This window comes from Mustela erminea, chromosome 16 (genome assembly GCF_009829155.1).
Source record: "Mustela erminea isolate mMusErm1 chromosome 16, mMusErm1.Pri, whole genome shotgun sequence".
Taxonomy (NCBI): domain Eukaryota; kingdom Metazoa; phylum Chordata; class Mammalia; order Carnivora; family Mustelidae; genus Mustela; species Mustela erminea.
Window position 1 is genome coordinate 82,310,639 of NC_045629.1, and position 26,001 is coordinate 82,336,639.

The 26,001-nt window shown below is 50.8% G+C and overlaps 1 protein-coding gene across 17 annotated transcripts in view; it reads right to left on the reverse strand.

The window, feature by feature from the left end:
• Positions 1-26,001, reverse strand: part of PTK2 (protein tyrosine kinase 2) — a 248,642-nt gene that overhangs the window by 67,118 nt on the left and 155,523 nt on the right. For 10 of the 17 annotated variants that reach the window (XM_032315953.1, XM_032315950.1, XM_032315952.1 and 7 more), the window contains 6 exons: positions 23,116-23,146; positions 20,552-20,604; positions 9,979-9,996; positions 3,917-3,973; positions 2,438-2,458; positions 1,272-1,369 (listed from right to left, as the gene is read on the reverse strand). In XM_032315953.1, coding sequence (XP_032171844.1) covers positions 1,272-1,369; positions 2,438-2,458; positions 3,917-3,973; positions 9,979-9,996; positions 20,552-20,604; positions 23,116-23,146 — 278 coding nt within the window. Of the gene's footprint in view, positions 1-1,271; positions 1,370-2,437; positions 2,459-3,916; positions 3,974-9,978; positions 9,997-10,953; positions 11,035-20,551; positions 20,605-23,115; positions 23,147-26,001 lie in introns of all 17 variants that reach the window. The other 7 variants (XM_032315940.1, XM_032315942.1, XM_032315941.1 and 4 more) reach the window with 4 other exon arrangements.

Sequence of the window (26,001 nt, forward strand, 5' to 3'; positions counted from 1 at the left end):
AAAAAGTTTCTTGACAAAGTATGTACTATTATTTTATCTTCTTTTTTTTTAAAGTAGGCTCCACGTAGGTGTGGAGCCCAGTACTGGGCTGGAACTCACAACCCTGAGATCAAGACTTGAGCCGAAACTGAGTTAGGCATTTAACCAACTAAGCCACCCAGGCACTCTGTACTATTATTTAAAAATGCTGTTTTAAAATTGTTGCTGTAATTAAAACATGATAACCAGCGTTGGCAGGGATGCAGAGAAAGGGGTGCTCTTACACACTGCTGTTCGGAATGGAAATGCACAGCTTCTCTGGAGACAGTTCAGCAGTAAGTCAAAGAGTGGAAGAGTTACCATGTGACGCAGCAACTCCACGCCCAGAGCTTTCCTCACGAGAACTGAAAACTCCTCACACATGGTCCGATACAGGAGTGCTCAGAGAGCCCTGATTTCTAGCAGCCAAGACATGGTAACAACCCAAATGACCACTGACGGACAAATGGACAAATGGACAAATGGACCCATCCAATCAAATGTTATCCAGCATTGAAAAGAAATGAAGTCCCAATAACACTTCAGCATGGGTGACCCCTAAAAGCACGCCGGCTGGAAGAACCCGCCACGAAGGCCACTTATCACATGAGTCCATTTATACGAAATGTCCAGAAAAGGCAAAACTACAGAAGCAGGAAACAGATGAGAGGCTGCGGGGGCTGGGGGTGAGGTGGAATGGGAGTGACTGCTCACTGATGTGGGGGCTTCTTTCTGGGGGAAAGAAAGTTCTAGAAGGACTGTGTGGTGGGTTTTACAACTCTATCAATATACTAAAAAACCACTGAGTTGTATGTTTTAAAAAAAATGAATTTTACAGTATGTGATCTATACCTCAAGAACACTATTATTAAAGAAATAATTTTAAAAATGTGTTGTTCTCTTCTGGAGGGCACTTTGGGGCAAATTAATGCTCTTTCCTTGAGGACGCAGTAGGTGGCATCAGTGGCCTCCTGCTGTTGACGCTGGTCATCTATCTGTCGACTCTGTGCTATGGAACGATCACTGCGGAATCAGTTACTGAGGAGAGAGGCTGAGGGATTAAAATGAATAAACGGCAGACCCAGCCCTCTAGGAGCTCCGTGTGCCATTTTTCTGTTTCTGATACGGCACATACGGTGACACAGAGGAGGAGCTTTGTAAAAGACAGGTGTGAAGAACTAGGGACTCATGAAGACAAATGAGGGGCCACAGTCAAAAGTAGCGCAGGGTTCTGGTTGCCGCAGAGGACTTACTGGGCTCATGTAGACGCCTTGATGGACGTCTCCAAACTGGCCTTCTCCGATGCACCGTCCAAGCTCGATTCTTTCTCTCTGAATCTCATAATCCCTGGCTGCAAAACATGGCATATGTAAGTACCACATTCCCAACGCCGAGAGTACACTTGACGCTGGTTTCATTTCATTATCATCCATGAGTACAGATCGCGCTGGCGGCACGTCAGTCTATGAAAATGCTTTAAACGGAGTGGAATTCTCTTAAACGGTATCTTCAAAGGAATTACATAAACTGTTACGGCATCGCGTGAACTACCAAAACCATGTAAGTTCTATTAAAGGTAGATTTTTTTCCGTATTTTTTAATGTCGATTTAGTTTTTATCTGTCTGATAGTTTTCTAAGCAGTTTCTCCAAAGTAGTAAATTATATGCTTAAGTAATCAGTGCTATTAGTTTAGGTATTAATATATGAAAGGCTAAAAAACACAGTTATTTAAAGCAATTATTTAACAAATAACTGAGGGTTGAAAATATGGAGGCAATAGAAAAACTGTGTCATGAGAAACTTTATGTTTTTAAAAGTTTAAGAGTTTTCCACTTTCTTATGATCCTATCTATATTATTCACAGAGCTAAAAGAGTTTAAAGAGGTCGCTTCTAAAAACTAATTTCAAAATCAGGTGACTTGAAATCAAGGTTGAACATATGACATTATAAATTATAAGTATTTTACATTTTGAGAACATTTGCCTCATATTAATGTATTAAGTTGTTGTGATTTCATATGAATCCAATTATTTAGTAGGCTGCTGAGGCACACGGAAGTAAACACCAACTAGAAACCTCATCAATTGATTCTAATCCAGTTAATGGCGGCAGCGACCCAGCTGCACGACCCACACCGTGCACATTCCATTAGTGCAGAACAAAACGACAGCCAAATGGTTCCAAAGTCTCTCCCTGGTTTACCAAATTATAAACCGTACAGAAAGGTCCAACCCAAATTTTAGACGGCTCTTTTCCTCTTTAAAATCAGTTTAGCGAGTAGTTCCACTGGTTTAACAGCACGAATAAACCAATGGAAAGTAGTTGAAAGATAAAAGTTAACTGAGAACTGAAACGTCCGTCATTCCACAGGTTGCAATTGGCAAGCAAATGCAGTTATTTTAAAGGAGTCCTGTTACCTTCATCTATTCCATAGCTTTCTGCATTGCAATCAAGGGAGAAAAAAATTGAAGACCTTGCTTAGAAATAACTAATAGCAATTAGGTTAACAACAACAAACTCGGAGAGTACATTTCAACATTTACTTTGCTAAGTATTTTAACCACAAACATCAGTTAAAAAAAAAAAAAAAGAGGACTAGACACAAGCAAACTCTGAATCTCCTTAAATTAACCTCGATGTGATGCCAACAATGCTTTTCAACCTCCGGTCGCAAACTCCTGCCCTGTGACTCATTTCTGTGGGGCCTGGACCTTCACTAGTCAACACTCGACAGCAAGCGCACAGGTGCAAACTCGGACAGGCTGCAGGGGTGTGTGAGTGACTAAACGGCTAACCCAAATTTCAACATTTTCCATGTTGCTGTGCAAGCCAAAATACCCACGTTTCAGCGCTTCCTTCTGTTTCGAACCACTCTCTGATACCAGAGCTCTTACAGGGGGACACAGGGCGCCCCCGGGACAGCGCAGGCCTGATGCTGGGAGCGCCTCTTCAACGTGCACAGTTAATCTAAATGAGAGCATCTTTGAAAACAGTCATACAACAGGGTAAATAAAGCGCCTGGAACATGTAGTTTTCAGGTATGTCCGGCTCTACTGGAATCGGGACATCAGATGTTCAATTATTAAGGCCTCTGAGGTTGTATGCAGACTCATAACTGCGCCTCTTTTGGAGGGAGGTTTAGAATATATTTTTAAAATTTAAAAAAAGAATTTTTTTTAAAGTAAACTCTATGCCATATGTGGGGCTTGAACTCTCGACTCCAAGATCAAGGGTCACATATTCTACTGAGAGAGCCAGCCAGGCGCCCCTAAGACATTTTTTTTGTTCATGTGAATGAAGTTTCAAGTGTGTCTCCAATTGAAGATCTGGGACCACGTCCACCAACATGAGATCTGGGGCTCCCGGGTTCTCCTCTGTTGAGAAGCTCCACAGACCAGAGAGAAGCGGAGCACGGGCATTTCCAGGCGGCGGGAAGGGCATGGCCGAAGCCTCCCTCTCTGCACACCTCCCAGCCCGAGCTGTGGGGACTGTGCGCTGGAGGCAGGAAACTCAAGGGCAGTAAAGGACAAAGTTTCCAACAAAACGCAATTCACTGACTGTGTGTATTCAAAGAAGTGAACAGACACGTGTTTATATTTATTTAACTTTAAATAATACAATCATCTACACAGAGGAAATTTTGTCATCAGTAAAGGCTGTATTACAGAGTCAGGAAACAAATTACGAAAACCCTGTAACTAAGCACACTTACTACAGGTATCTGAGCGTTAGGTTTCTGACCTCGGACTTGGCCGAGCCTGAAACAGAATTCTAAAGTGCACTCAGTGAACTTTTAAAGATAGCTTAAAAACAATATCTAAAACCTCTAAATGTGAGATATTTAGAAGTTGAATACGGTCAAATCTGGGCGAGAACAAAATCAGAAGCCTACTTACTCGAGGGCATGGTGTAGGTGTCTTCTTCGTCTATGATCTCAGCATAATCATCTGTTTCTGCAGGAAAGGAAGCAGATATGTTGGAAGAGGGTAAATATTTGACCTCCTGGCCTTTGATAGAAAAGGCAAAATGAGCTGCCCGAATGCCGCGCTATGGGGACATACTCTCAAGACCCTATTCCTCCACTTTTGCTCACGCATGAGTCATCTATGGAAATACGGGTGACGTCATGGTGCGTCTGTTGTAACACACAGACTTGTCTCTTGGGGACACACGGTGCTGGCATGGAAGGCCCTTGTGAGAACAGAAAGACATGGAGCTTCTATGTCCAGGACTCGAAGCCCCACATCCGTTCCGACTGCAAAACTGCTTTGCACCAAGCCCGTGCTGAAACCTGCCCTGCCTCTCCTGGGGTCGCTCCGAATAGGACGAGTGCTTCAGAGACTGAAAACCTGACTTTGCTCATAACTAGACTCTACAGCAGAATCTGACGCTGGCCTCTCGGAACACAGAACTGATGGCCTGACTGCTGCGGAGAGTACGTGGGTGACAGATTTTGTTTGCTCTGGGTGGAAGCAGCCCAGGGATTATCTCCTGTCACCCTGCACTCAGATGTCCGAAGAGTTTGTGTTAATGCCAAAAGGGTGAAATCTAACAAGAAGAATGAAATGACAAGAAATGGCATGTTACAATGAGTTCCGTTTGGAAGGGAGTCAAGGACTTGTAGTGTTTCCACTATTCCCTTCGGTAACACGGTGACTTAGAAATCCGCGTGCGAACCAGCGTGGGAAGCACATCCGAGGAGAACAGCCCTCACTTGGACTCACGGGGAGCAGGGCTGCGCCTGCTTTCCTCCTGCAGTGCGCTGCAGGTTTAAGCTGCTGGGCCGGGAAAGAAGCAGTGCTTCCAGAACTATCTTTGAGGACAGCTCTTCACAGAGAAAATCTGCCCAAGCATCCACGTTAACCCCAGAAACACCGAAAGCTAAATGTTCTTCCTTCTGTGCTGCTCTTACTACTTCACTCAGGTATTAAAATTATAGAAAAGAGAGAATATATACAGGCCACATTCTTTAGGATATCAACCGTCCCACATGTTGCCATGGTAATGATTGAGATCAGACCTCAGAGTTACTGGTAGAATTGAGTTCTTAATTAGAAGTGATTGAAATATGGAAAAAATTCAGCGGGCAGAATACAGTCCATGAGCCAGTTCTCGGTAAAGCATTCGGGAGTGTGAACCGTCCCCAAGTCCTACCTGGGAGGCAGATCGTCTGTATCGTTCTCACATGCTCTAGGTAACACTGCTTGCAGGATTAAGAAAAACATTCAATCTACCCCAAACCTTACATTCTTTTGTTTCTCTCTTGCTCCCTCCTATCCTGTTCTCAGCGAACTGGCATGTTCTAGCCTCCAGCTTTGCCTCCGTGCAGGTTTAGGAAGGACCGTGGGAAATGGCGTCTGGAATGAAGGGAGCTACTAAGGCACTCTGACAAAGGACGGACCCAGCAGCGGAGGGATGTGCACACGCAGCTGAGATGAGCGAAGCACACTGCACACACGTGGCGTCTACTCATGGTCTTCCCTGTCTTCTGTCAACGATGCCCTCCCTTCAGAAAGCTGACAAAGGCAGAATTTCCACAAGCAACAGAGGCTACCCTCCCTGCCTTCTTTCCTACGAAGCACACACCTGTAGAAGCCAAACGCAGCGGGTGAGCCCAGGGCGGCGGGTGACCCTGGCCGTGACAGCTGCCAGACCCCCTGGCCCCTTCTGGCTCCCCCACTGCCCTGGTCCCAGAGGTGCTTCACCAACCCCAGCCCGCCTCCTGGCTCTCCTGAGGACACGCCCAGATCAATCAGCAGCGCATGGCTGTGGGGTCAATGCCCCCCTGACGCACGAAGAGGGCACGAAGCTGCCAGAGCTGTCAGAGCAGCCCCTCGCCCAGGACTTGTCATGTGCTGAAGCTCAGGTGTGCTCAGCAGATCCTGGTTTTGGCCAAAATGTCACCCAGCCAGAGACTTTGCCTCTCACTGACCTGCATCATGCTGCATGCTTTACTTTCCTCAGTCCCCGTCACCAACCGGCTGGCAGTCTTTGGTCTCTTGTCCACTGTCTGTCCCTCTCTGGATGGAGAACCAGGGGACCAGAGCCCTTCTCTGCATGGAACACGGGGCCCGGCACAGAGAAGGGGGGGTCCGTGCTGGCTGAACAGAGGATGACTTCACTGCAATCACGAGGCGAGGAGACCACAGCTGAGGCAGGGACGTGGTGCGGCCTGTGCGGGGCCGAGCAGCCCGGGTGGGGCGGAGCTGCGGGGCTCGGGACAGCCTGCGCCCTCCCGCAAGGTCCCCTCACCTGTCTGTGCTGCAGCCGTGTCCTCACATGGACAATGGGAACACGTATGCGCTGTGCAGGGTTGTTATGAGGATTACAGGAGATACGTACAAAGTTGAGGTGTGGACCTGCGCAGAAGAGCTGGTCACAAAATCATGGCTCCTCGTGGTTCTGCTGCTCCTGAGGGCTCCGCGGGAGGAACCTGGCAGCGGACGGGTTCCTGCCCGTGGAGACTCTCGGTCAGCCCTCCTGGTGTGACTGCAGTGGCTTCTGGGACAGCCTCTTTTTAGAAAAGCCTCACTAGAAATACCCACCTGAAGCAATTCTGAAGCCATAAAACAAATGGCTAATAGGTACCAGGCCAGCATGCAAAACTGATTCGGGAAAAATCAAGGTGCAGACGCTTCCATCAGTTACACGATCACAAGCAAGAGCCTGTAATTCTCCCCCTCGATGCTACGTGAATTCTACAGGAAACCTTTGGGGACATCAAAGCGGTCTGGGAGTGACTCTGGGTGACCTCAGGGGCACACGTACTATGGTGTAACAGGACTAGGGAATGTCTCCTGCAGCCACCAGTGCTTGTGTCCCCCGGGGGCTGATCTTATGGAGCAGAGCCACTGTCACTGGAGGGACAGGGCCCACTACAAAAGTGTCACTGGAACCTGCACAGCAGCTCTCGAGCTGCATTACTTGTCTGAGTTCTCCAAGAATTCTTGATCCTGATTCGGTTCTGTTTTCCTTTCCTGGTTTTTAGGATGAGAGGGTTTTACAATCCTGACAGGAGAGGTATGTGTAGACACTTTAGGGCCTAAAAAACCGGAGCCCAGCCTGAAACTGCCTGCACCCCACGATACAGGGGAAAGAGACACAACAAAAGGAAACAGCTTCCAGACCCGGGCACTGATAAGGGAAGGCAGACTGGCGGAGGGACGGCGGCAGCGGCGATACCGGGACAGCACCAGCACCAGCGCCAGCACCAGCACCAGCGCCAGCACCAGCACCCGCACCAGCACCAGCACCAGCAGCTGTGAGCGCTTCTCCGCTGACGTGGGTCTGGTGCCGTCAGCCTGCCCCGCAGACAGGAAACTGAGCCTCCCAGGGCACCCGTGAGCCCTCAAGGTCTCAGTGCCCATTGGGAGGAGGCCGGGACTCGGGGCAGCACTTGGGCACAGCCTCATCCCGAGTCACCCGCCATAGCGTTTATAGGGACTCTTGTCTTCTAAGTCCTCTCTAGCCCTGACGTGGAGCTCGAACTCAACAACCCTGAGATCACAAGTCACATGCTCCACCGGCTAAGCAGCCTGGTGCCCCCGGCGACTTTCGTTCGTGAGACAGGACACCCTACGCTGTGAGACTACGAGATGTTCCTCTAGGGATATTGTGGGGGCCTCCCCCACCCCCGACGCGGCAGAGCTCTGCCCTAGGGATGTTCACGCGACGGGGGCCGGTGTCTCTGGGAGACCGCTTCAGGGTATCTGGCCCGTGAACTGAGTATTCCAAAACAAACACTTTGAAAGTGGAGACTCCTGAAACCTCGAACGACGGGACGATCTGAAAGGCTGGGTATCACGGCATGCGGTGAAATCGGAACGGGAGGAGGACGTGTAACACGGACAGAACTGACAGCTCAGAAATTAGGAGGGAAGAGGGCGGGGCTCTCCTCAGAGCAAAGCAAACAGGCCGAGGCACACGGCCACGGAGACACCGGCCCAGCGGCCCGGCCACCCGTCTCCTGCTCTGTCGCCCTGCCTGAGGCCGGAGCGCCTGCCCGCACAGCTCGCAGAAGCCCTTGGGTCCGTACCTCTCGAGTGGGGCCGTCTGCTCGCCCTCCCGCAGAAGACGGGGAGCTGCTGTGCTTCTGCCACACCTCCTCTACTCGCCTGCCACCACATGGGGCCCCTTGCCCCAGGGGGTGCTTGGGCCCCAGCTCGGACACCTGCCATGCTGTGACCCTGTTCCCCCGCTGTCCTCCCTCAGGGAGTCGGGGTCGGCCGACCGACTCCCACAGAGCAATGCTGAGGCGGAGACAAGACCCCTTGGGCACCTCCGTGCGACGCCCCCGCCGGTCACCACCACGTGCCGCCGGCCCAGACGCCCTGGCAAGGGAGATCTCTTCTGGGGAGCCGGGAGGGGCCCCCTGTGCTCTTTCGCATCAACCGCTTTATGAGCCAGACCAGGGTCGGCAGCTGTTCCCTGTCACAGCTCAGACAGCGGGTCTTTCCGAACCTACCGGTCACCGTCTCTGCCACACCGTCCAACTCTGAGCCGCCCCCTGCGCACAGCTGCGTGTGGCCGCGCTCCCATGTGGACCCTGACATGGGAATTGCACAGAGTTTTGATGCCACAAATACTGTTCTTTTGATTTTTCCCCAATCGTTAAGAAAAATAATAATCATTCTATGCCCCAGGGCCAATACAAAAACCAGAGGCGGGTTGTATTTCGCCCACAGGCCTCTGTCTGTGGACCCCCGGCCTAGAGCAAGCAGCTAATGCCTTAAGGCCCAGCTCGTTCATCTGCAAAATGGGGGCGGAAAGACTTGCCCCATCTGACTGACAGAACTGGGAAAGGCCACTGTGGAAAAATGGTTTCAATGCTTAGAGCATGTGGGAATAACCACCTGTTGGCAAACATTTGTTCAAATTCTCGGGCTTTCACGGTAATCCTCACAACAACCACGAGACCCTTCACGGATGAAGACGCACGAGATGAAGCAGTTCGCTCAGGACCCTTCAGCCGGGCTGCCGGTGACGTGATGGGGCCGTGGGGGCGGCAGGAGCCCGGAGTCTCCCTCCTGACCAGGCGCCCTGCAGCAGCCTCGGCCTCGGCCTCGGCAGTCTCCCCACCACGGGCTCATCAGTCCCCGCTCGGGCTCTGCAGCAAGGCCAGCACCCGGAGTCCCACGCCTGTGCACGGGGGGCTCCGTGCCAGCAGCGGCTGCTGACTGGCGGTTAACTACCCAGGAGGGGTCTCCACACTGTCCGCCCCACGAATCACATGCACCTTCCCAAAGTCACGTTTAGTAAACATCTTTCACTACTCGAGTTACCAACCCCACAGTGAAAACGACACAGAAAATCTTCAGTAAAAGCATTCTCTCCTTTAATCATGAGGAAAAATGCAACCTTCCCCTCAATCTGAGTTTAGTGTAAAGAGTACAGAGTTTCATGCAGGCAACACATGAAGTGGGCAACAGAAAACACAACACGTGACTTTCAAGTTTCTCGTTTTTTAGGTGCTACCCTCCACTGCTTGGAGAATCGCCCTGATCACTGCTGCTGGTATCTCTCTAGTTTGTGTAAAAAATCATTTCTTGTCCCTTCCTTTCTACTGCCCACTCCCAAACTAAGAATTATGATATAAATATATATATATATACACACCATACTTTGAAAATGTTCTATGGATTTCTATCATTTACAGCTTTTAAGTCTGACTAATCTTGTTGACTAGTACTGTTCTGACAACTGTTCTAGAAATCTAAAGTTCTAATCATAAAATCTAGAAAATTCTCTATGTGTAAATACGACCCAACTCAAATTTACCACTGAGACATGACAGAGAAACTGATAAAGCCAAGTTTTAAGAGACCATTTGTTCACATCATCATTTTTTAAATTTGTTTTGCTGGATCAAAACCACATTTCGCCTTTCATTACATACTGAACCATATTTATGAATAAATATTTCTCATATTAGAAACACAAATGTGAAAATAAGTATTACCGTCCCCACTAATTTCATCTGCAGATCCAGGTAGCATGCAAAGAAAGGGGGGAGGCGGGGGGGGAGGGCAGGGAGGGGAGAGAGGGAGACACACTATTAAAAAGACAAGTAAGTCAAAGCACAAAGAAAACAAAAAAATCTCCCCCCAGGTCTAATTCAAAAGATGAGCGAGCGATTGCAGTAGTGAGTGTGTTTACTTGGCGTCAGGGCATCACGCCGAGTTTCCAGCTGTCCACACGTCATACAGAGCTCCACAGCCGTTCTGTAAAGCTGGTCCCGACCACACTGAGCAGAACTAATCTGACAGGCTCTCAGTTAACTGCTAAAACTAGCCTGTACCCGCTCAAAGGAGAGTTGCATCCTGTCAGATAACAGTGAAGAGAAGCAGTCATCCCTGAGTCTGGTGAAGGCTAGCCTCCCCCAGGGAGCCTCAGGCCAGGCCCAGCACAGAAGCTGAACAACGTGCCAAGTTTCCACGTGAATTTATGCAGCGTTGGGAGAAATCCCTGTTCCGATCATTACAAAAAATCTTTGCTTCCCAAGAAAAGATGCAAGTGGCCTGGCGGCCTCAGCTCCACAGCACCCCCGAGTGCCTGCCAGCGAAGCACGACAAGCAGCCGGGGGTCCCTCGGACCCTCCTCCATTCCGCAGCACGCTGCTGTAGGACACCCGCTGCTGTAGGACACCCGCAGCGTAGACCGAGGTACCTGCCGGCCCCCAAATCAAACCAGGAAGCCTCGCCTCGCCCGGTCATGCATTTGAAAACCAGCACACAGGCAAACAGGACGTCTTCTCTCCGAGGGCAGCCCCCAGCGGGTCAGTGTGAACAGCCGCCCCGTGCGGCTGCTGGGCAGCACAGAGCACGTACACGGAGCCCCGGTTAAGGCACACTCAGCTCAGGGCAATGTACAAGCGTCCGATTAGGCCCGCGGCCCGGGCGGGGTTAGTGGGAGCCGACACGAGCGAGTGCAGTACCGGTAGAAGGCTCATGGGAACAGAAGACCAAAGGGAGAAAGCGCCTAGCTTTCTTAACTTTATGCTGGCGGGGACTGACTCCTTTATAAAGAGGCAAGAGGAAGAAAGAGAAAAATAGAAACACATTATTTCATACGAAAATACAAAAGAAAACTTACGTTACATTTTAAGGCAGCTCTATAAAAGCAAATACAAACTTGGAATGCTTTCATTGGACTACTGGCTCACTTTATTCCTTACTCTGATTTGACTTGAGTTTTAAAAAGCATACTAATATTTCAAAATACAAGTTCCTCTTTTAGCCAAGATTAGCACTAGATACAGAAACTCTTAGCCAGACACACGAGTCTCCCAGCTCTGCAGAGCCAGCCAAGTGAAGGTAGTACAGACATTTTTACAAATAACAAAACTGAAACAAACGGAAAACAAGACCAAAAAAAAAAAAAAAAAAAAAATCAATAAATAATCCAAGAATCCTGTGGACATTCAACCACAAGGAAAAACTGCCAGAAACTAGCACATCGTGATCTGTGAGTTTCATGAGCAATTTCCCCCAAATCATCAACAAAGACACAGGCTCACAGACCTCCAGGGTACACCCTAAATAAATGACTTTAACATACAAACTAGCAATGAGGTGTCTGAATGCGCAGCCTGCAAAGTCCCGTGGCCCCTAGCACGGTCTGCTCACGAACTGCGCACTGCGACAGCGTCTCTGCTCCAGATGCCGGGGGCAGCCCAGCCTGCCAGAAGTGCAGCGCAGCAGCGCAGAGAAGCAACAACCACAGTGTGGCACGGGGCAGAGAGGGCGTCTGTCAGACTGAAGTCAGAACAGGGGACTACAGCTCCTGAACACGCAGCGCTAAGAACACGGGACACAGAAGACACGCAACATTTAAAGGCATCCCAGGGGTCCCCTCGAGAAAGGACTTCAGGGGTGGCCCAGGGAGAGCAGGGCCAGGACCCACCGATGCAGGAACTTACAGACGGCGTCAGCGTGTTAGGAACGGAAGCAAGAGCAACGGAAACAGACCACGGAGTGATATTTCAGATGCTGCATTGTGGCCACGACCCTGTTACCGAGGGTTTCACCCTCTTGTCGCCGTCGGGAGGGTGCAGCTCCCTGTGGAGGCCTGGCGCTAAGCCTGCATGTGCCCAGGTGGGCCTGGGCCTGGGGCTGAGGACGAGGGCAAGGGCAGGAGCTCCAGGGGCTGTGATGGCTGAGACGGGAACCCGGACGGGAACCCCAGAAAGGGGACAGCATTCCGTCAGTGTCCTGATTTCGATAATTACATTGTGATCATGTGAGAGGATGTCTCTGGTCTTCGGAAATACACATCGGAACACTTGTCAGTAAAGGGGTACACCATGCCCGCCAAGTCCCATCAAACAGCCCAAAGGGGAAAAAACTGAGCAAAGACAAGGAGGCCAAAATACAGTGAGTCCAAGTAAGGAAGAGGAGAAACTTCATTTTGCTGTACTAGACCCGTTCTCTAGGTGTGGAATTACGGAAACATAAAATAATCAAAGAACACATATTTGAGTTGAGATGCGGGCTCCCCTACTCATTCTTTGACCTTGAAAAAGTTACCGAACTTGTTTCATCGGTGAAGTGAGGCAGCGATAGCGGCTTCCTCCATAGGGGGCGGCGGCGAGCACCCCGTGGGGTTCCCCGGGCTCCTGGCACCGGGCAGCCGCTGCCCAAGTGTGAGCTAGTCCCATTCTCTATCGCTTATTTTATTTCCAAACTGACCTGAGTACGGAGTTCTCCTCCGACAAGGGCTCTGAGGGGAAGCCACGGTCCTGGCTGTGAGGGCGGCGGCGCCCCAGGGCGGGGGCCGGGGCTGGTAGGGGAAGTGACCAGAGGCTCAGGGGAGATGCTGTGGATTCCACAGCGGTGAAGGGCAGGGGCGGGGGTGACACAGGAAGCTCCTTCAGGAGCTGGCACCCCGGGCGTCAGCTGGAGGGGACCAGCGCTCTCCCTCCTGCTTGTCTTTAGTGACACAAGCAGAGCAGCAGCCCAGATAAGGCCAAAGTGCACGAATCCGTAACACTGCGCAGAAAATCCCTAACGCTGCTCAGAAAACCCGGAATGCTGCTCGGAAGACGAGGGCACATTAGAACAAGACCCAGCCAGCGCAGCGCCACGTCATTTCAGAAAACCGGAGAATAAAGGGAACGCAGAGGGCAGCTCTCCGGCTCTCCTGGAGGAAGCATGTCCCAGGGGGAGCGAAGAGCTGGGAGGAAAAGCTGTTTTGGCAAGGACGACAGTTAACGAGGTAAAGACGCGGCAGAAGTCACGGGAGGCCACCTCGCGGCCCGACAGAATCCAGGCCGGCAAAGACACGGGCGCGAAGGCCTCGGGTGCGGTGCTCACGGGAGCTTTAGAACGTTTGCTCGGACACTGACCCAGCCGACTGGTCGGTCTGCAGGTCCTGGCGAGAGCGAGCTACATGGGGTGTGTTCTTGTAAACAACCCAACAAGCCGCTGAGCATGAATCTGATCCAACTTCCCTTGATCCTAGTAAATAGCCCATGGCCCCTGGGGAATACAGAAATGCAGGGGCCCAGGGGGAGCACATCAGCACAGCGCCACAGACGTGTCCCTATCTGGACCCAGGGTGTGGGGACAACAGCATAGGCGACACAATGTCTTCAACAGATAAAGCGCGGCAATGCTGCTTATTAGTGGAGGTGACCAGGGGAAGGTAGAAACGGGTACACGGGGCTGAGGTAACAGGCGTGTGGCCTGGGAAGTGTGGAAAAGTGAACACGCTGTTGAGTCTGTGGTCGTACTCGTTGCTCTGTGTTTCCTGTGGGCTTTTCCTCCTGGGAGGGGTCTCAGCTGCTCCCGCAGGGGGCCTCCACGTGTCTCTCTACACGTCTGCAGCCCAGGGGTCAAGGCCAACTCAAGACTCAGGACTAGGAAAGCAGTTTAGCTCTGGAGACTACTTTAGAATGCATGGTCTAGCCATCTCAGTGCCCATGTGACTCCAGAGTAGTTTTCTCAATCCCATGAGAAGCCAGAAAGGGGAGAGGCAGGTGGTTGGGCTAACTGGTCTCGGCAGAGACAGAGTTCCAGCGCCCTGGTGAAGGCAGCGGAGGGAAGCCAGCACAGCGGGCTGCCATGGCCATCAGCCACCCTGACCACACCCAGGGAGAAACCACTGTGACCCTATTGACGACTGAATGTCTCTCCTAACAGGAGACGGATTATAGAGCCTACTGGTGATCGCTGCAATCCGAGCTTCTAGTAAGCCAGCTACTTGGAACAAGCCAGGAACACCCAATACTTACACTTCCTGCAATTAAATATACTCAGCACCATCGATTTGATTAAGTTACATCACAGAGCACGTAAATTATAAAAATCAACTCTGCACGTACTAAGTGCTAATACTCTAAGTTAGGGTACTTAAAAAAAAAATTCCCAGGGCACCTGGGTGGCTCAGTGGGTTAAGCCGCTGCCTTCGGCTCAGGTCATGATCTCAGGGTCCTGGGATCGAGCCCCGCATCGGGCTCTCTGCTCAGCAGGGAGTCTGCTTCCTCCTCTCTCTCTCTCTGCCTCTCTGCCTACTTGTGATCTCTCTCTGTCAAATAAATAAATAAATACATAAAATCTTAAAAAAAAAAAAATTCCCAAAAGCTAGTGTTAAAATCAAGCTTTCAGCAATAGACAGGACTACACTGTAAACCAGAGCAGTGAGAACTGAAGCCAGCAGGCAAACCGGACAAAAGAAACCCTTTCAAACCCGAGCAGAGGGCAGGCTTTTGAATTTTAACAGAAGAGCGTCAGACATGAGGTAGTACTATGCTATTCTGGACAAATGGGGGACAGACCACAATGCAATCACACTCAAGACTGTTCCAAACGAGTCCTCCCTCCACCAAGGAAAGTCACTAAGCTTCTAAGTGATTCAGAGTGGTCTAGGGTAAAGAGAGCGGGCTGTCGAGTTCCAGGCGTGAGTTTCTATCAGGCTTTCTAGCACTTACTATGTGAATCGGGCCCGGCCACCTCACCTCTTGAGTCTTATTAATCTCCTCACCTGTAAAGTGGGAACGGTAGGAAGAAGAGTGTCTGGAGGTTTAAACAAGATAGCGCAGGTGAACATGGCAGGCCTCATCTCTGGGCCCCGTGTGCGTATGAATATCTGTGGACAGGAGCGCCTGGGTGGCTCAGTGGGTTAAAGCCTCTGCCTTCAGCTCAGGTCATGATCCCAGGGTTCTGGAATCGAGCCCCGCATCGGGCTCTGTTCTGCAGGGAGCCTGTTTCCCCCTCTCTCCGCCTGACTCTCTGCCTACTTGTGATCTGTGTCAAATAAATAAATAAAATCTTTAAAAAATTTTTTTAAAAAAATTCCTGTGTATAAACTTGTGTTTATGCATCTGCAACACAGTAACAAGTGAGTCACAGACCATGCATGTGCCACCTTGTATTCTACAGAGCTTTACAGTTTACAAACTATTTTGCATATATAAGTGACTTATAAATTTATAATGAATCAGCTGAAAGCAAGTAACATTTATTTTGTTAAATACATTTTAGTTTAGGGGTGCCTGGGTGGCACAGTGGGTTAAGCCTCTGCCTTTGGCTCAGGTCATGGTCTCAGGATCCTGGGATGGAGCCCCACATCGGGCTCTCTGCTCAGTGGAGCCTGCTTCCCCCTCTCTCTCTGCCTGCCTCTCTGTCAACTTGTGATCTCTGTCAAATAAATAAATAAAATCTTTAAAAAAAATACATTTTAGTTTAGAGTAATTTTTAGTCACTAACTGAAAAAACCTAAAAGCCATAAAGGAAATGATGATGCACAATTAACAACTAAACCAAAAAATCTGTTCCGAAGTTAAAATTTTCTAAATTGCAACAAATACTGAAAAAGTGCTGTCACACGGGGCTCAGCAGAAACAATCAAACCAGACATCTCTGACAGAAAAAGGTCACCACGTCCATGTTCATGGCAGAGATGTAAGAGAGAAAAACGTTCTACAACCTCTGACCCCACTTCACACAATCGAAACGGTCAACCGGAGCCCTGGTCATACTGTGGCCGCGTCATCACCACGTGCGGCCCTGCACTTCTGGTCACAGTAAGGTTTAAAAAACAAACCAAGGAAACCCTAAAACTCAGAAACCAACCAAACAAAAAAACAGAGTTTATACCTTCAAAACATTTAAAATTCAGCTTTATTCACTGCCCTGTGTTCCTGGAGTATTTGTGTGTGTGTGTGTGTGCGCGCACACACACACACACACACACACACTCTCTCTCTCCCTCTCTCTCTCTCTCCCGGCTCAAGCCCCTTCCACGATGCAGGCCACCCCCCTCCCTGCCATGCTCGCAGCCCCTTCCTGCAAGCACTGGGCTCTCGGTCCTAACTGAGCTGCGCTATAATACACACGTGTCTCCAAAATCTTATTAGGCTAAAAAAAATTACCTTAGGCCCTCGGAATGATGTGCCCAGGGAACTGTGCTGTTACTCTTTAAATCTTTCAATGTTACATCTATTTTCATAGGGAAACTTTGCCGAGACTTCAAAGGCAATCTCTCCGTATGGTCACCATACAGCTGTGGTCTTAATGAAGATGACCGAGGACTGACATTTCTTTGCAAGAAAACAAGAATGAGAGCCTGGTACCTCCTCTCGCAAAGTCAGGATTCTGCTCCATTTCCCAACCAGGGATCCACCCAGAGCTGAAAACGCCTTCGGTTATCTGGATCTTCATTCTCCCTGTTGGCGGGCTTCCACGCTCCTCACCCAAATGCTCCAGAACCACTCTCAGTGATGAGCTCACAGGCCGCCATCCGAAGGCCAAGGACTCTCACGCGCCTGTGAGCTCTGAGTGTCCTGCCTTTCTTCCTTCTGCTCCCGGTCCTGGAATTGCATTTCTAAGTCCTGGGCTGTCTCCACACCTCGCTCAGGCATCCACTGACTCACTCAAACACAGTTAAGAAGTACTGATGTCCCTCCCATCAATAAGCAGAAAACTAGAACAGCCTTTGCCCTATGATGGGGCTGTGATCTTGTGGACAAGATGGTTTCTAAATTGATCACATCCATCTAAAGACTTTTCATAACAGAAGGATGCACAGTGGGCTAGAATACTCTGGGGAAGGAGTCTGGAGTAGTCAGGGAAGGCTTCTAGGAAGTGGTGATATCTGAATCTGGTCTGAAGACCAAATAAGAACTTTTCAGAAACAGGGCAGTCAGACAAGTTCCACTTTCTCCACCTTGCAAGTGCTTCTCCATCTGTACCCAAGGGAACCCCTCTAAACTGGCACTGAAAGAGAACACTGCCTAGGAGGCAATAATGCCCAGTCCCAGTCATTTCAAGGGCGACAGTAACACATCTGTTTACTTTCTGAGTTTCTTTCCTCAGATCTGTGAGAGAGGGAGGGAAAAGGTGCTGTAAGGCTGTCAGAGATCATAGCTAAGGCCTGTGAAGGACTTAATGCCGGGAAGCCATTCTGAACACTTACTAAGGAGAGTCCTGTCCCCTCCTTGCTGTGTGTGACCCCGGCCAAGCTGCTGTACCTGCTGCATCTCCTGGTCCCTCTCCCTGATCTCTGCCACCTCGGTTGCAACTCTCACTTCACTCAGCTACCGGCCCCCATGTTACCTGATCAGAGATACTTTCCTTGACCACGATTCTATGATCTCTTAAAAAGTGTCCTTTATTTACATAGTCTCTACTCCCAGTGTGTGGCCAGAACTCACGACCCCAAGATCTAGAGTCGCACACTCCGATGAGGCAGCCAGGGGCCCCTGACTACAGTTTTCAAAAGCCTCCCCCTTGCTGCTCTCGGTTCACCTGCTACGTTTTAATCCAGTGTCTCTGATCTGTCTCCTCCACAGAGTGCCAACTGCGTCACGGCAGGGACGTGGCCTTGCTCTCGCCGTCATACCCCGCACTCAGCACGGTGCCTGCACGCGGCCAGCGCACGGCACTTGCTGGCTCATGCACAGCGGAGAGTGTCGAACTACACTGACACCCATCTCGCAGGGCTCGCGAGGGGCTGCACGAGACGGGGCGAGACAAGAGAAGCACGCGCTTGCGGTCGGCATGTCACGGGACCGCAGCTCCAGCCGGGAGCCAGGACAAAGAGAGTGGGCTCGCTGCAGGGGGAGCAGACCCCAGTCTGCAGGCCTGGGGCAGCGGGTTCTCTCCCTAGGGGGCCCAGGGCCACCCCCACGTGGTGCAGGTCTCCACGCTGCTCGGTAAAGAAATCCCCCGGGGCTGGAAACCGTACAGGCTTTCTGGGTATCAATGTAACAGCTTCCGGGTTAGTGTGAGGCAGGCTCCTGGTGGGCCGGATGTTAGGTTTTACGGTCTCTGTGGGGACATAAATACCCACACCTGTCAGCCCAGTTCACTGAAGGGAGTAGGCAGCGGTGGGATGACCAGGGTGCGGAGCACTCCAGAGCCACTGGTGTGGTCGCGAAAGGTCCCCTAAACCCCAAGTGCCCTCCTTCGCCTGTAGTGGTAAATGACCACAGGGACAAGCACGTTAGAGTGTCACCGTAAGAACGGGAACACAGTGACACAGGCTCCGGCCAAAGGGACAGCTCCAGCAAGCTCACCGACTGCTGTGAGAGGGTGGGGGGAAGAAGCTGGAAAAACAATGTGTGTGTTGGCAGGGGCAGCTCTGAGGGCTAAGCTCAGGGACCTAAACTTTATCCAACTGTAAATTCGAACTGCAGGTCTCTGACCAGACAGTTGCCTATTTAAATGATATACACAGGATGGCAATGCGGTTAATTAACCTGGAGGAGGGACTGCGGTCTGACCTGTGGCTAGGGGATAGCTAGGGACAATGAAGGCTGGACGGGAAAGGGTGGGTGGCAGAGAGAGGTAAACCCCGATGTTCGAGGATGTCCGTGGCTAAAAGCTCTGAAGTTCAAAGCCTGAAGCAGGGAGGACATGGATTAAAGGGAACCAGGAGAACCGAAGGAGCCGATGGGAAGGGTTTCGGAGGACCTCATCTGAGCCGCAGTCCCAACACACCTGACAGGGCACCCCTGCTCTCGCTTCAGCGTGGGCTGGGGAGCACACTGGCCCCCTCACGGCTGGTGCACATGCTCGTGGCCCACAGCATGACGGTGTGGAGCTCTGAGAGCGGCACAGCTGCCCCGATCTCACCTGTTCTAGACGGCACACTGCGGGTCATCCCAGGGCACCGGCCGTCCTCTCCGCGGGACCCAGGCCTGCTCAGGGAGTGACTCCTCTGCCACGCTCACCACTTTAGCGCAGGCAGCTTTTGTCTGTGCAAATGGATCACAAACTCCCTGAGGGCCTGGTTAACGCCTGCCCCATGGTGGCCCAGCCCCGCCGCTGGGTTTGGAGAGCACACCCGTGAAGGCAGTATGCCGGCATAAAGGACTATTCTTCCAGAACGTGCTGGCAAGCCCACAGCCCACCAGACATCTGACCGGCCAGGGCCCCAGCTCGAGTACCCAGAATGTTCTCCAGCTCGTCAGGGAGTGACCGCAGTGCTCTGGCACAGCTGTCCCACAGCTCATCACTAGAGTCTTTGCCGAGTGTATAAAGCTGGGCATGAACACTTCTTGAGAGAGTGTTGTGGGGTGTTCGTGCACAGTAAAAAATAAGCAATTACATTTGGATGCTGGAACACTAGGGAGGAATATAGTCATTGACCTGGCAGAAGCATAAAACTATAAATTTCAGAAAAAATTAACTCAAGGGAAATCAAAAGAATAGGAATTAGGTTTCTTCTGAGTCACATTATTAGACGCTGGAGTTATCACGAAGCTGCTGTTGTAGAAACGTAGCACAGAGCTGAGACTGGACTGTAGATGTGCGTGTGTGCATGTATGTACACGAACGTGCACACACACGCATGTCTGTGTGTTGCGGTCACGTGTGCACACATGTGTGTCTGCATGCTGTGTTCACGTGTGCACACACATGCGTGTCTGCATGGACGTATAAAAGACACCAAACTCGGGTCGACAGAAGACGCTTCCCGTTCCTGCTTTCCTCACTTCCCACATTATTCAACGGGGGAAAATGGCATATATTTTTTGAAAACATACGAAGGAAAGCACACCATACTCATGACCCCTGCAAAGAATAGTTAACATACTGCCTGTGCCAGTATCTTAACTATATCTCTTAAAAAAGCAATATTCAAACATGACTTGATGTTAATTGTGAAAAACAGAAACCACTGAAAAACATTTTGCATTTTTTGAACTCAGAACAACAATAAATACACCAAGTACACACTGTTACATTCTAGGTTGCAAAGATACATTATAGCGGCAGGCTCCAGAGTGAGAGCGTTCACTCTGAACAGGATCAACATAGCATCACAACTGAAGTGAAACTCGCAATTCTATATGGTCTTGGAAGAAATCCAGTATTACACATACGTCTTCTCTAGGGAAAATCTGTGAACCACATTTAAACCTGTTTAATGACGTTAAAATTCAGGAGCTTTCGGTCATCAGACTGCTTAGCTTTCTAAGCTATTCTAGAAAGAGCCATCACAACCAAGAGCCCCCTCCGGCTACAGCACTGTGAACGTTTCCGCGGGGCAGCTGGCCGGCTGGGGCTTTCCAGGGGGGACCTTCTCACCTGACACAGAGACCGCGTGTGTCCGCACGCCTTGCTTCTCGCTGTTGGCCGGCCTGAAACAGAGAGGAGCAAAGCCGTGAGCGCCTAGAGTCGGGACCACGCCGTTTCTCACGGAGACCACCCACTTTCGAGGATCATTTTTAAGATGAAGCACTACTACCCGAGGCACTTAAAATAACCAGACCGCGCTACTGTTCTAGAAGTCAGGAATCACAACAGGCAACTGGAGGAACGCTGAGCGGCTCCGAGAAAGCCACTCGTGCCAGCAGTTTCCGCCCTACACCTCCACTCTGCGTCGCTGGGTATGTGGGTCCGGTCAAGCTTTACACTGCGATATGAGACTGCAGGGGACCAGCCTGCGCTTACGAAGCAGAGGGAAGAGACACCCAGAGCTGGAATCACACTCTAAAACAGAATGTGAGACCCTGGAGGGTCCCCGGCCCTTCTTCAGGTCACAGCACGCAAAGGGCCAGCAGGACACTGGTACCTGTTCTCATTATTTATCGACCGAAAACAAGTAAGCCTCGTTTACCTGGTTACTTGTTTCATGCAATGGCCCCACAACAGGTGTGTTTTACATATTCACCCACATAAAGTAAAATTTTGGCCAAAGTCTTAGCGACAGTTAAAATACAGAATTATAGTTCCGTTTTAAACTTTTAGAAAGCACAAAACACAGAGAAAGTAAAGGAACCCCAGACTCTTGAGATGCCAGAGCGAGCCGCCTCTGACGTTTTCAGGGAAGACTCCTTCCAGGTCCTTATGTGTGCACTACAGAAACGCCGAACAGAAAACGGTCTAGCACATAGAATGGACCCTGGGAAACAGGGAACCCGAGAGCAGACCCCTCGAGAGCAGGAACATCCCGTACGTGGTCATGGGGCCTCTGTGGTCAGGGATCTCAGCACAGAGCCATGGGAGCCGGCTCCTTTTACGGAGTTCTCTGTGTATCCGCGATCTCACAATCTCTGAGGCTGAACCAGAGCTGCGGCGGGACACATCAGCGGCTCCAGCTCCACGGCCCCTACCAGACTCCCTGCAACTCCCCAAACCGGGCGCACTAGGAAGTCCAGGTGCGCGCTCCCGAGAGCAGGCCGGGCCGGTCGCCCCCACACTCCACAGCCCGCGATCTCTGGGGACTGTGGCCACTCAGCCTGCCCAGCACCGCCTGCCACCAACGGCCACCACAGCGTTTGCTGCTCTATGATTTATGGCCATGGCGCCCTTTCCAAGTTCGCTTCTTTATTCAGTGTTTCTAGCGTCTGTTGCCACTTCTGACCTACTATACTCTCCGTCCACTTCTGTACCTAGGTTTATGATTCTGTTTATGACTGTTTATGATTCCATTTTAATCCTCAAAGTCATCTCTCACAGATTTTCTGCAGTTGAAGATATTCTGGGCTTAAGTTTCTGGCCTAACATGGGACACTAATGAATATCTATTTAACATTACTGAGTTTGGGAAACACGCTGCGTGAGAGCTGAAAGCGAGCTGCTTTGGCCCATCCCTCCCCCGCCCACACAGCTACGGGGTACCCCTCGCACACCAGACACTCCCCGGTCAGGTCTGTGATGCCACATGACCCTGGATGACCACGTGGCCCCAGGGGCATGGATAAGCAAAAAGGCAGTTCTGCGAGTGTGATAAGTCCTCCGGCAGGGAAGACGGTATTATGGGGAAGCACACGGGGGAGCCCTCCAGGACTGGACGATCGTGGGAGGTTTCTAGAGCCTGGAAAGCAGAGCAGGGCCAGGTGAGGTTACAGACACTGGAGTCGAGGGGCCTGGAAGCGAAGAGCCTGGTGGCACAGAAAAGGGGAGTTTACTTCGGCAACTAAAGGAAGTTTGACAGAGCCAGGAAGGGCAGGAGTGGTGACCCCCAGAGGGGCCGGGGGGACCCGAGGTCGGGTCCGGCCCGCAGGCCCAAGGATGCTGGCCTGTACCTGCAGGGCTCCAGCAACGCCTGCAGAGTCATGAGACCGTTCCGGCCCCGGAGCACTTGGTACTGGGCTGCAATGCTTATTTACCCATGTGTCTGCGCTGCCCAAGTTTAACTTTCATTTGGTGCCTGGTCCCTCGCACACTGGCTGACCCCAGAGAAGTTACTAAGTAAGTTCTTCTGGCATCACTGCCCAATTCTTTTTACTCTTATAGATCAACACATCTACTACGAAATTTATGATAGAAGCAACTTAAGAAATGAACTTAAATTACTTGTTTACTTTTCTCACTTGTGAAATGGCCAGAATGGCACCAGTTCTCAGGTTCGTACAAAGGAGAGTATAAACCATCAACAGTACTGTCCCTGGTCCTGTCACTGGGACGGGTCCTCTGCCCACCCAATGTACTTAAGGTACGGGGAAAGTCATCTTCACTTCTGGTTAACCCTAAATACATAACACAATTTACAACTGATTTGACGTCTTCCTGGAAATACTTGTTTTCTACCTCCCTAGTCATATACAGAGAAATTTGGTGGTTCAGCCAAATGGGAAATAAAGCACGGTGATTGCTTGACAGTTTCCAACACAACTAAGTAACAAAATGCACAAGGCAGCACTTACTTTGGTATCGATGGCAAAGCCCGTTCGCCTTCTGGAGAAAGAGAGAGAGAAAGAGAAAAATGAGGTTCCCATTTCTTTTGAAAAGATTATGTGTAGCAATCAGAGAACAAGTGAGTCTTAGTCGAAAATTTAACAAGGAAATTATACCATGTATCTTAGGCGTCGCGGTTCATTTTCAGTGTTTACAACGCACGTGAACTGACTGGAGGTGCCTGCTGTGCGGACGGTGCTGCCCAATCACAGCGCAGCCCTGGGGCACTAGGTGGGTGGAGACGGACCTCCCAGGAGACCCTGAAAGATGAAGGACCTCTTCCGGTCAAAGTCCACAGTCCTTTACAGCAAAGGACAGGCCATTTGTCCTTGGACAACAACCCTCAGTAGGAGCAACCCCGAGACCCGTCTAGGGAAGCACAACTACCAGGAAAACAAACCCCCAGGATGGAGGCAGAGGGACTGAGGCACCAGCGCCACGCGGGAAGCAAGTCCACCTGCAGCACGTGACCTGGGGGGGGGGGTTCACCTCCCGCCCGTCACGGGGCTGGCTCCTGGCTCCCGGCAAGGGCTCCTGCTGCTCTCACCCCAGAGAAGCACAGGACTCTGGTGGTTGACGGAGGCATGCTCTCCCCGCCCTCCTTCCAGAAGCAGGAAGCACAGATCCCCCAGGTCAGTACCTTCAGTCCATATACATCTCACAGGCACCTAATCCCTTCCTCTAATCCTTCCCCGAGCTAAATTACTACCAGGACAATCTTCCCCTGATACAAACCCATCAACTCATTCCCTTAGTTAAAATTGTCATGTCTCTCACTGGCTTTAAGATTTTATTTTTAAGTAGTGTCTACACCTAATGCGGGACTCGAACTCATAACCCTGAGGTTGAGAGTCGCATGCTCTGCTGACTTGAGCCACACGGACGCCCCCTTGATGGCTTGTGAGAAGAAATGTAAGCGCATCTGCGTGACCCACAAAGCACTGCTTCATTCTGCTGGTACAGAACAGCGGCCCGCCTCCGCTTTCGGGGTGCTGCCAACCTACCACCCACCACTCTGACGCCTGCCCAGGCAGCCATTAGAGTCACCCGGCGCCATCTTGACTGCTGTCTGCAGTTCTGCTCCTTGCACTTGCCCTAGAACTCAGTGCCAAGAGCTCTCTGCCTCCAGAAGTCACCTTTGTCCTGTCTCCCCAGTCTTGTTCTGCACTGTCCCCTGGTCCCCGGTGACTGCATTCCATACTTCCCTGAACACACCATGCTGCCTGCCCATTCCAACCCTCAAGAGAAGCTCTTCCTTCCTATAGAAAGACCTATCCCTCCGTTTCTCCAAGCTCAGTTCAGTGGGGGACGGACTAGAGGGGCGGTGGGGATTTGGGAGGGCACTTATGACGAGCACTGGGTGTTTTGTGTAACAGACGATTCACTGAATTCTATTCCAGAAACCAATATTGCACTGTACGTTAACTAAAATTTAATAAATAAATAAATAAATAAATGATATAATATTTAAAAAAAAAGGCAAGCTCCATTCGAGCACAGCATGAGCTCCAGGGAGCCCTTCCTACAGCCCCCGGGGTGGATCTGGCGGTGCCGCTGTGCTTCTGCCTTGTTCCGGGCACTTCCAGGATCAGAGCACTTGAAGGTCGGACTTAACCTGCACACAGGTGGCTCTAACACCCCGCAGGGCTCCCGGCACTCAGAAGCTTCTCAGACCACCGCTTGGTAACTGAGAACTCAGTGAGCCTTGGACCTCATGTGAGTGACTCTTTCTGAATGACAGAAACATTCTGTTTCTATGAAACAGAAGTCAGACTGTCCGGTCTGCAGGGACAGTGAGGAGGCATGACTAGTGCAGAACCCAGACCACTACCTCATATGCCACCACAACTGCACCCACACGGCCTGGCTCTGACTTCCTGACATCCACATTTCAAGCAAAATAACCGAGTCACGAAGGCTAAATGTGGAGTCACTAGAAAATCCTATCATTAGCTGACCACCATGAACACTCCAACCACGTCTTGCCCACACCCACCACTGCCAGTTAGTAACGGCCTTGCCCGTGACACATCAGTGTGGCCGCTAGCTGTCTGCACTCTGTTGCAATGTCTACTTCCTGGAGAGAAAAGAGACCTGTTCATAAACACTTGGTTCCCAGAGACTTCCTAAGCGGCTGGGCAGGGGCAGAAAGAGGCAGAAATGAGCTGGTTACCAACGGAGCATCCCGAGAGTACGCCTTAAGGAAGCGGAAAGTCACCGATCACGGAGAACAACGGCGACACACACCAGCAGCAGCAGTTATAAAACTCAGCACTCACCGACTGAAATGCCTGGTTCCCGTGTTAATGTTTAACATTCCCTTAAAATTTAGAAGCTGAATGCCTAACATACGATTTCACGTGTCATTCCCACGGCAAGCATCTTATTTTCTGGAGTAAATCCTTTAGGAATTAGGATGTATCCACAAATGTAGGCTACACCCTACATTTAACTTCTAATTTTTGAATAAAAGTTTTTATCTGTTTTTTAAACTGAACAATGCAGGCTCCCTGTAACCATCTCCGTAACCATCTCCGTCATAAAGGTGCGTACTGTGGAGGACAAGGACGCGCCGAAGGCTCCTTGCCCGCTTCAGACACATCTCCTCCACCTCCCGGAGCTCCCCCCGTCCACCGTCGGTCACTGGGCTGCCCTGACTTCCGACCGCGGACACTTGCGAACACACACACACAGTTTGGCTACACATGTGTGTCTTTTAGCGTGGAAAGAGCGCCCCCTGATGGTTTCCAGCTGTGCCGCACTCTCCGTGGGCAGCATGCTGCCTCCTTCAGGGACCACTTCCCACCATGTGGACACGGGCAGTTTCTGGTTTTGAGCTTCTACACACACTGCAG